Source organism: Bufo gargarizans, chromosome 2, assembly GCF_014858855.1.
Source record: "Bufo gargarizans isolate SCDJY-AF-19 chromosome 2, ASM1485885v1, whole genome shotgun sequence".
Classification (NCBI taxonomy): domain Eukaryota; kingdom Metazoa; phylum Chordata; class Amphibia; order Anura; family Bufonidae; genus Bufo; species Bufo gargarizans.
Genome location: NC_058081.1, coordinates 724,903,379 through 724,914,870, shown reverse-complemented (window position 1 = coordinate 724,914,870; position 11,492 = coordinate 724,903,379). Strand labels below are relative to the sequence as shown.

The 11,492-nt window shown below is 42.1% G+C and overlaps 1 protein-coding gene across 1 annotated transcript; it reads right to left on the bottom strand.

Moving 5' to 3' along the window:
• Positions 1-2,242: 2,242 nt before the first annotated feature.
• Positions 2,243-10,693, bottom strand: HAS1 (hyaluronan synthase 1). The gene is made up of 5 exons (XM_044282643.1): positions 10,558-10,693; positions 7,758-8,655; positions 5,992-6,217; positions 4,376-4,508; positions 2,243-3,654 (listed from the first exon to the last, which is right to left on the bottom strand). Exons 2-5 carry the CDS (start codon positions 8,613-8,615, stop codon positions 2,982-2,984), a joined length of 1,890 nt encoding a protein of 629 aa, XP_044138578.1. The 5' UTR covers positions 8,616-8,655; positions 10,558-10,693; the 3' UTR covers positions 2,243-2,981.
• Between the last annotated feature and the right edge of the window lie 799 nt (positions 10,694-11,492).

The following is an 11,492-nucleotide window of genomic DNA, read 5'->3' as shown; positions in this document are numbered from 1 at the left end:
GTAAGAGAAGAGTAGATTCTGGAGATGTTTTGAGTTGAAGGTGACAATGAATGAACAAGCAAGAAATTAAATATGGTGGGTGAAGGAAAGATCTGATTTAAACATGCTTCCCAGAGGTAATGGTAGTACCACACACTGAAAGTGAAATAATAACATAACCTATCCACTGCCATTGCCGTTCCAACACTACTCCAGTTTCCACTGTTCACCACTCCCTGTCCCAACTCAACATGCCGGAAATGCCAGAACAGGCCCATTCAGTCCTTCATTGACTGAGCAGGTCACTGATAAGGCGAGTGTTAGGGTCCATTCACACGCCCATAGTGTATTGCGGATCCGCAATACACCCAGCCGGCACCCCCATGGAACTGCCTATTCTTGTCCACAATTGCGGACAAGAATAGGACATGTTCTATTTTTTTTTCCGTAGCCGCAGACCGGAAGATTGGGGGCGTGCTCCGGAAATGCAGATGCAGACAGCACACTGTGTGCTGTACGCATCCATTCCTGCCCCATAGAGAATAATATGGTAGCCGTCATGGCACATAACAGGTAGAATTTAGTGTTAGGAACCCGTCTAACAGAGATCGCCTTGACGTGCGGCAGACGGGCTCAAATAATTTTGTACAAAATGATTTGCCAAGCATCTCTAACTTATTAGTATAGCACTTGCAATTATGATGCAATTTTGTACTTTATTTGGTTTGCAGAGAGCTGTTGCATTGCATGTTTTGTTTTACATAGAGAATTAATGGGTCCGCACTAGTTCTGCAATTTGCGGAATGGATGCGGACCCATTCTGCTGACGTGTGAATGGACCCTTAAGCTGATTGGGGCTTTCCTGGCATTTTTTGCTTGTCAAGTACGGATGGGAAGCAAAAAGTATCTGGGATCGGAGCAGCTTCAGATTGACAGAGGCAGGTGAACGGTGGAGTTCACTATCTACATTTTTTTAACCCATTTTTTCAACAGAGTTATCTGCCTGGAGCACAATTTTTTACACAACAGCTGAACTTGAAGCCCATAACCAAGGCCTGGATGAGGGTAGATGGAGAAGGTGGCTGTGTAAGGCACAATTGAGGGGTTTTAATCTGTGTGAGCACCATGATATGATGAAGAGGCACCATGGGATAGGTGATAAATGTTAGATCGATGGGAGTCTGATCATTAGGACCCCCAGTGATTGCCAGAAAGGGAGACTCGCGTTCCCCCATCCACCTAGCCATATGATAGGGGCTAGGAGGAGTTTGAATGGAATGGTAGTTGAGCGTGTGTCCAGCCTCTCCAAAGTTTATTCCACTGACAGGAATAGCTGAGCACAGGGCCAACCAGTGCCATAACTCATAAAATACAAACTCTATAAAAACTTTTTTTTAACAATAAAAATTCATAAAGGCCCTAGACTGCCTGATTGGCTGGCAGATTATCGCTAAAGAGCGTTTGTACGAACACGCGCTAGTGATAATCTGCCAGTGTAAAGGTGCCACGGATCACCCGATGAATAAGTGAAATGTTCATCGGGTAATAGGATCGTTCCTTTGGACGCTTAAATCATCATTAGCTGGTAGCAGTAGGGCCATATAAACATCACTCTGCTGCCGACACACAATGATTCTGTATGAGGACAAGCAATGGCATTAGCAATCACCCCTCCCCACACTGTGGAGGAGATCGCTAGATGTAAACATAGTTGGCAACTGCCCCGAATATGCAGGGACTGTCCTTGATTTTCAGAGACAGTCCGGGCAAATTTGGGCTGTCCTGGGAAGAAAATAGGCAGGGCTAACAATAACCCACCCATAAGTGGACGTATTTGGGCGGAGTTGGGGCATTCCCCGGGTGAGTTTTGGATGCTCTGATTTTACCAACCTAAACTTTGGTAAGTATGGATGTAAATGCAGTGGTTACCTTCACTGACAAGCAGGCGATTGTCAGGAAGGAACGCTTCCTTCTTGAAAATCATCTGCTCCATCGAGCCATGTAAAGGGGCCTTTAGGGATCAGTTTAGGCTCTTGTGCTTGCTAAGCAGTGACCAAATACCTTTGAGAAAGTTGCCTAGCAACAACAGCTACAACCAGTAAGTGACTACTTTTCATCTCTATGCTCCTATGGAGATCCGAGGAGTCAGCTATAATATTGTGTATGGTCATCATAGAATAGTTAGTTGCGGGGGTAATTACAGCAGAGTAATAATCCAATAACTTTAATTTGTAAATAGAGAAAAACTCAAAAGAGCCATTCCTAATAATAAATAAACATTTTATTCTTAGTAAAAACACAAAAATGAAATAAATAATTCTATAAAATCTATAGATGTAATAGTCATTATGTGCACATAATACGATAATGCATCTTCATAAGTTTAGAAAGGGGATTAGAGGACCTCAGGCCATGGACTAAAGTGTCAGTAAAACTTCATGAAATTGTTATTACTACCATTTTTTATATATTCTTGACAGTGGAAAATGCTAATATTATAACAATTTTTCATAGTATTTTTATCAGCGATATAACCGCCATGTTGGTTACAAACGCAGAATTGTATAGGTGTACCCTTGACCCCCATGTTTAGGTGGTTCTGTAACAGAAAGACCCTAAAGCAGCAATAATAAATCTTCCCTGAGCCGCCGTCATCCTCTTTTCATGGGTAGGAGGTGACTTGAGGGACTGTAACTTCCATTGGTTCAAGTCTTAACCAGTTTTCTGTATTTAGGCTGTGCTACAAGTCAAAAAAGGCCGAACCATCTAGTCTTGTTCCATTGATTGTATGATTGCTGAGTTTGTCTGAACACCAAGATAAGATAATGCAATAAGCAAGGACCAAAGAAGGAACAAACAAGATACTGGATGACGAACCATCTCTAACATAGTTGGGGAGAGAGATGAAACCACTACAATTTTAGTCTGAGCTTCTTCAGGTTCCCTTGCATCTTGGCTAATACATCTGGCAGTGTGCTCTATTGGATCGATTGTCATCTTGGTCAATTATGAACATCGTAGTAATCGCGCCTCTTCCTGCAGCAGCGTCTGATCCATATCCAGTAAAGGGCAATCATGAGTAGCCAGTAGCTGGCGTAAGCCGAAGCTCCATAGATCAAGTAGTTTTTCTCTGCGTCAATGAGTCTACAATTAGTGCAAAGTGACATCATGATGATGGTATAGATCAGACCTGCAAGGAGAACTCCCCACCAAAGAGACAGTGGAAGAAGAGGAATATAGTTGCCTACCATCTTCTTCCGTCCAGATGTTCCCCAGCTGCTCTTGTTCATAGTGAGAATGGCAAAGTACTTGGTGGGAAGGAGGCCGGCCATATACAACACAGCATATAAGGACATGAATATCATGACCAGGTTGCCTCGAAGGAAACACGCATACAAGGCTTTGATGGTGGCAATGAGTTGGATAGTGAGTAGAACCCACATAATATCCCACAAATGGCAGCTGAAGAATAGTTTTATGACTGTAGCTGTAACAAAAAATGGAAAAATGCCGGCAATGATTGATTCATAGGTCATCCAGAGATGATGCTTGTGCCACCACAAAGCATTGTACAGCCATTCCCGGAAGTAAGACTTGGTCCAACGAGTCTGTTGGTTCAGCCAACGAAGGAACTGGGCAGGAGTCTCAGAATAGCATTTTGATCGTGCAGTATACCTGTAAAAAAATTTTTTTTTATTAGTAATGATTCCTGGTCAAAATGAAAGAGGTCTGTATGAAGTTTAATGGAGGACCTTTCTAACAATAAGACATTGTCCAAAGTGGAGGAAACCTTCTTGCTATACTATAGACTACATGTTTATGTTCATCGTGATATTATATTAAAAGACACATCACTTTGTTAATCCCATAAACCTGGAACCTATCACACTGAAAATTGAGTCCAATCTGCACGAAGCATGTTATAGAGCAGGAGGACCTGAGCAGTTGGATTAATATTTTTGTAGGAAAGGATTTAGTAAAACTTCATTGGACGTAATCTCTGGTCATTATGGGCTTCAGAGAGTCACCTTGGTGGCCTTACTCAGTAGCTGACAACCTTCTGTGTACTAGTGTACATATTGATAACTGTCAGTCACTGAGTAGGACTGCCCACTGGACTCCTAAGCCAAGATCGAGCAGACAGTTAAATGAACAAAATACAAGTTATCTTGAATCTATTCCCACAAAACTATATATGTCTGCTCAGCTCCTCCTTTTCTATATCATGCTGCCTGCAGATCGGACTGAATTTTCAATGTGATGGGCTCCCTACATTCCGCAATAATAGACCACATCTTCCATTTCTTTATAATTTTTTTTTTTTACTGTTCTCCTTTTAGCGGGCCACCCCTCAAGAAGAACCTTTTGGTTGGACTCCTCACACTGTGGTACTCACTTAGTTGCGTAACCAATACTGAGCATTCTGTTGGTCAGATGCCGATCATCTCCAAAAGTACAATGGGATCCCAAAAACTTCTGGTTATACCAAGACTCAAGGAAAGTCTGAAGAAGATCGTTTCGGTAAAGACCTGGAAATGAATTAAAATATATGGTTTATTTAGACTGAACTTAAAGATGAGGTATTCACAGAAGATTATGGGGGTCATGTTTTATAGCGGACTTCCTAGCTATATCTCTGGTAATTGAGGAGCAGTGCTGGTCAAAATGATTAGCTAAGCAATCATTTCTGGTGTGTCGAGAGGGAACAGGGAGTGGTGACCATGTAGGAATCGTGAAACATTGGAACTGGAGCGGTGGGAGATTGGTAAGGTCATACTGACTTATTTAAGGCTGAGTTCACACGAGCGTGATTTCCGCGCGGGTGCAATGCAGTAGGTGAACGCATTGCACCTGCACTGAATCCTGACCCATTCATTTCAATGGGGCTGTGCACATGAGCATTTTTTTTCATGCATCACTTCTGCAATGCTTTAAAATCGCAGCATGTTCTATATTCTGCGTTTTTCACGCAGCCCTGGCCCCATAGAAGTGAATGGGGCTGCGTTAATAACGCATTGCATCTGCAAGCAAGTGCGGATGCAATGCGTTTTTCACTGATGGTTGCTAGGAGATGTTGTTTGTAAACCTTCAGTTTTTTATCACGCGCGTGAAAAAAGCATCAAAACGCATTGCACCCGCGCGGAAAAAACTGAACAACTAAACGCAATCGCAGCCAAAACTGACTGAACTTGCTTGCAAAATGGTGCGAGTTTAACTGAACGCACCCTGAACGCATCCGGATCAAATCTGTCACGCTCGTGTGAACTCAGCCTTATTGCTTTACACCTTGTAGAGGCATGTCTGGCCAATAAAAGGCTGAACATTACCTTTTAAGGGGTTGTCTGGGACTTTAATATTGATGGCCTATCCTTAGGGCACTGCTGTTGTCACTTTTTGGGGATCCAACTCCCCACGCCCCCACAATCAGCTAATTGGACGTGGCACTAGCTGATCAATGGTGAAGAGAGACAGCAGTAGGAGGGTACTGCACAATGACAAATCGAAATTTAGTAAAGAGTTATTTAAAAAAAAGTAGTTTACACCATTGTTTGTGGCCTGAAGGAACCTTCAACAATGTGAGAAGTTTTTATCAATATTGTCTAGCAATTTTTTAGGCCATGGATCCACAAAATACGGACACTTTCCACGAGCACTCCACATTTTTCTTACTCCCCTCAAAAGGAATGACGATTTTCCTACACAATTTGGCTTACAATAGGACATGCTCAATAAGCTGTGGAACAGCCATGCAAATCCACCAAAAGCATGGAAATGTGCATGGCCCCATAGAAATGAATGAGTCCGTGTGCTATTAGCAAAAAATGCGGATAGCACACGGATGAAAGTATAGTTGTGTGCATGAGGCCTTACTCTTATGTGATCTATAAAAAAAGTAAATCCACAGCCCTTAAAATTTTTTGGAACTTTGTGTATGGTTTGATTGCTGCTTTCTTCTATGCTTATATGATCCATTTGATGCCATTTATGAGCTTACCATAGTTAATGACTTACCTAGAGGACCACTGATGCAGGAGACACAGTTGAAGTAGGACTGACATGCCCTTTCCACATTGAAGGCGATCCAATACCTCAAGCTGCTCATGAAGCTTATGTAGGAGTCAGAGAGGTTCAGGATTCGCACATCTCCTCCGACTGCTCCATAGCCATCATTAGATTCCAGGACCTTCACGAGTTCCAAGGTGGCCAGGGGCTCCAGTTTTGTGTCTGAGTCACACACCTGTATGTACGAATAGTACATTTTCATTGTTTATCCTTCATAATCAAGTTATAAATCAATAAATATGAATGATTTATTAATCACCTTTCATTATCCTCATAATACATGTCCATGAGACCACTACCAACATTGTGGACTATGATCTGAAATTTTTCCAGGGAAATAATTTATAATTAAGCTTCATTGGTCGGGGAACCAAGTGGCCACTATAATGCCATAGCTCTCCCAGTGGTAATTACATAGATCTCCAAGTGGTGAGAAGCGAGTGGCTTCTGACTATTTGAAGAAACATGCACTGTGCCGGATGTTAAAGGGGTTGAGCCATCTTGCCTTTTCCCTCGGCCAAAATTGGACTAAGCGCTGCCCGGTAGAGGGGGAGTTACGCAATGGCCGGCGCTCTGCTGTTTATGTAGCTTCAATGTAGGAGTTTTGGAAATAGCGGAGTGCCAGATGCTCGGATGTTTCCGTAACTCTGACTACCACGACTGGCGCTTAGCCATGGAAACAGCGAGATGGGACAAAACCTTCAATTTAAAAAATATTCACAAAAAAGCTGCCTACTGACATGTAACTTGAAGCTCCTGAGCCCAAGTACAAAATCTGTAACAGGGACCCCACCTACCATGTGCCATTCATAATACTGGTGTCCTACTATATGTCCCAGAGACCTTTGAGCCACTTCAGGAACTGGGGCTTGAGTGGTACTGTGGCCTCTCCAGCCTTTATAGCTGCACCCCTGGTTACTTGCAGCACTGTGGTCTAGGGACAACTGCTACCTGTAACATCTGCAGTATAGAGGTACTTCTATGGTTACATGGGGCCTAGGAGTAACTGCTACTGTTGTACCCTCAATAGTTACATCCCTGGTTATCTGGGGCACAGCTGGCGATGCACCTCTACACCTTCTATTGCTGTGTACCTGGTATTTGGGGTACTGGGAACTGGGTGCAAAATCTACATCTTCACCCTCTATACCTGTTCCTATGTCCCTGGTCACTTGGAGTACTGAGAACAAGGGGCAACTGCTGCTTGTGTACCCTCCATAACTACATCCCTGGTCATTTGGGCCACTGGCGTTGGTGCAACTGTTACCTCTGCACCCTCTATAGCAGGGATGGCCAACCTGAGGCTCTCTAGCTGTTGCAAAACTACAACTCCCAGCATGCCCAGACTGCCTACAGCTATTAGCCTACAGCAGGGCATGGTGGGAGTTGTAGTTTTACAACAGCTGGTGAGCCGCAGGTTGGCCATGCCTGCTTTATAGCGATGTCCCTGGTTAATTGGGGCACCGTGGCCCAGATACAACTGCTAAAGTTGCACGCTCTATATTACAGGTTTGTCCCTGGTCATATGCGGCACTGAGGTCTTGGTGCAATGGTTTATTTTGCACCCTCTATAGCGATGCTGCTGGTTAACAACTGCCACTTCCACGCCCCGGGTAATTGGGGCATTTAGGCCTGGGCGCATCTGCCACCTGTACACCCTCTATAGCTACACCCCTTGTTACTTGGTACCTGGAAGCAAAGGATGTTTGTCTTACCTGGACATAGTCTACACTATCTCCCAGAGCTTTGAAGGCCGTGTACATGACTTCTCGCTTCCCACCCCATTTTTGCATGATGCACACACATCGCCTTGTCTTAATAAGAGTCTCAACCTCCATTCTGGTAGGATCTTCCATTTCGATTTCTGTGTACATCGGCAATGGGTCTTCTTGCAGTTGGTCACCAGAAAGATCCTGCATCTCCATCCCAATGGTGAAAAGCCCAGGATTGACTCTGGCATCATCATACCTGGAGACTTCGTTAATTCTGGCATAGATTTCATTTTCGTCCTGGGATTCATTATTTAGTCCAGTATGGTCTTCGGTAATGATGTCTCCAGCACCATGGAATTTTTCGGCCGTCTCTTTGTCCCAGTGATGGTAGTTATTTTTCCAGACATACGTCCCCACGTCTTCCTCTGAGAAAACTTCCTTAAACATGTCCATCATGTATTGGTCGTCTGGACTGTTACCATCGATTACCATGATGATTCGGAGTTTGTCTGGGGGGTACTGTGTGTTCTTGACAGATTCCAGGCACTCGCGTAAATAAATGGGGTCTTCCTGGTAGGCAGATATGGTCAAAGCCACTGATTTGGTGTAAGAGCAGGGGAGGCCTCCTCTTCTCATCTTCCTGTGCTCCAAAAAGGCAAAAAAGCTTTGGATGACCAGATGGGCTGTGAGGAAGGCACCATAGATGCCAAAAGCCATGATTCTAAACTCATCTGTGGCTAGGGGTATGCTGTCAATAAACGCCCATAGTACCCCACCCAGAACTATAAAAGCAAAGGTAAAAGTCACAATCCTCCGGACTCTACCCATCCAGGGGCGCTCCTCTTTTTGTACATTGACCATTTCTTTTTGACGGGCCCCCAACTGTGAGAGAGCTCTGTGTCTGCAAACAAAGATGAAAAACTCTTTATTATTTGACCTGAACAATTTTGACTTAAAAAATAATGGCAACGGCTCATTAGCACATGTAGCAGAGCTGAGTGGGTCACAGCAGTGTGGTTTTATATCTCAATGGATTTCGGGTTGTCTGTAGAGTCAACCTGCTTTTTGATTTGAAAGATATTTAGATGATGAGGACTAGGGGTGAAATAAAGACGGACTTTTTTAGTTACTATATTTTTTATTACCTTGAGGCTCAATTAGCCGGCCGTACGTCTGCCTAACCATGAATGTTGCTGAACCAGTATGACTTCCATCAACCAGTTCCTTCACATCTGGTTATTTCAGACATCATTGTCTAGGCGGTTATTTTTTTTACACCTTCGAGCCGCTTTACTGACAGTAACGATGGATCTGTTTCTGGATCAAATATCTGAGAAAGGTTGACATTTTTATTCCAAGCTGATGACAACTAACCAGGGTTGGATTATAGCAGGGGTAAAAGGGGCAATTCCTCCAGGGCTCCTCACCATCCGCTCTATGGCTTAAAATAGGCGTCCATAGTCAGCAGCACCAAGGCTGAGGATGTGTCCCTCGATGAAGCCCTCATCACATGGCAGGAGCTTGGCATTTGCCCCTTTTTTGTGGCTCCATCACGGTGAGAAAGGCTCAGCTACTAGTAAGTGGACCACGGCATGGCACTGGGAATCATTATGGTACTGTTACATTGGGACCATATACAGCTGCTATTATTGAACGCTGTATGGCGCTGTTACTGGGGCGCTCTAGATAACTAGTACTGAGCACTCTATGGCGCTATTACTAGGGCACTGCAGTGTATGGAACCGTATGATACTACGAATGTGCTGACCAAACACAAAGTATAGATGAAGTAATGCCATGCACTGAATTCTGCACCAGTCCCCACAATAACCCGAATCAAGATAGCTCGGAAATGCGGAATTATCTGTGACTGCGCTGCGGAAAGTTATAACATTAAGCACTTTTTCACCTTACAAATCGACATCCTATGTATAGAGTATAATTATGTTACAGAGCATAGCCGAATCTATAGGTACTGGATCGGATCTGTATCTATCTATCTATCTATCTATTATCCATCTATCTATCTATCTATATATCTATCTATATATCTATCTATCTATTATCTATCTATTATCTATCTATTATCTATCTATCTATCTATCTATTATCTATCTATCTATCTATCTATTATCTATCTATCTATCTATCTATTATCTATCTATCTATCTATCTATCTATTATCTATCTATCTATTATCTATCTATCTATCTATCTATCTATCGCTCTATTTATCTATCTATCTATCTATCTATCTATTATCTATCTATTATCTATCTATTATCTATTATCTCCTATCTATCTATCTATCTATCTATCTATCTATCTATCTATCATCTATCTATCTATATATATATTATCTATCTATCTATCTATCTATCTATTATCTATCTATTATCTCCTATCTATCTATCTATCTATCTATCTATCTATCTATCTATCTATCACTTATCTATCTATCTATCTATCTATCTATCTATCTATTATCTATCTATTATCTATTATCTATCTATTATCTATCTATTATCTATTATCTATCTATTATCTATCTATCTATTTATCTTCTATCAAATCATCAAATCAAATTAAATCAAATCAGCTTTATTGGCAGGACTAAATAGATTTTAGAATTTCCAAAGCAAGTGGGAAATAATTGGGTATGGCTGGGGGATGGGGACAGGTCCAGGGTGGGGATAAAGAAGTCCATATCTTCTATGTATCTATCTATCTTCTATCTATCTATCTATTTCCTATCTATCTCTATCTCTCCATTATATAGATGTTCTCCTAGATGTTCTCTTACCAGATCAGCTGAGTTGCTCCACTTTGACGCCTCCTTGCTCCGTCTGGTGCTGTCCCGGAGAGTGTTCCTCCTTAAATATAGCGGTCACACCTTACAAGTGTCAGGACGACGTCATAGCTGAAATATGTCTTTTCTGTCTTTCACTGGAAAGCTCCTAGCAGGTTCCTTGCCTGATGGAGCTGATGTGCAGGCTCACTGGGACATTGCGTCCATAGACATCTCTTGAGCATCACAGGATGAGAAAAAGGGAAATAGCTCACCCTCTCACAGTCACAATGAGGTGCTCTGGTCTAAAGTGATTCACCCTTCACAAATGTAAGAAAATGTATATATTTGAAAAGACCGGCACTCTCAACATACAGGACCATATGGGTAATTGCAAATCACAATGTTTAATTAATACATATATAAAAGAATAAAAAATAAAATATACACTAACACTGGCTGATTTGATAAATGATATCTCACAAAATTGAACAAATTCTACAGTGGTAACATCACATATCTAATGTTCACTGTTGAAAAGGAACCGCTGTAGGAAAAAAGGGATCCTTTTTAGTTCTGTTCTGAGTGTGAACAAGCAATGTAAGATGGTATTTGCTGGGATAGACAATGTTCCGTTGTAGATGATTACCGCTTTTCCGTATAGATGTCCCTGGTGATTACCCATTTGTTTGCTAAACCGTTAAGTGACATCTATACGGATGTCACCAGTTTTGCCCCTAATTAACCTTATTAAAATGTCCTGAGAGTTTATTGTTTGAGGCGTTTTTTACGCCCATTTAAAAAATATCAGCATTTTCTTTATTCTTTTGATAACATTTCTTTGTATTTGCCTTTTTATTTTTTGCTTTACTTTTGACCCTCTTTTAGGATCAATTAATACAAGGCAGAAAACTGTAGATAAAGGCAGCGTCGGAAACAAAGACCATCGA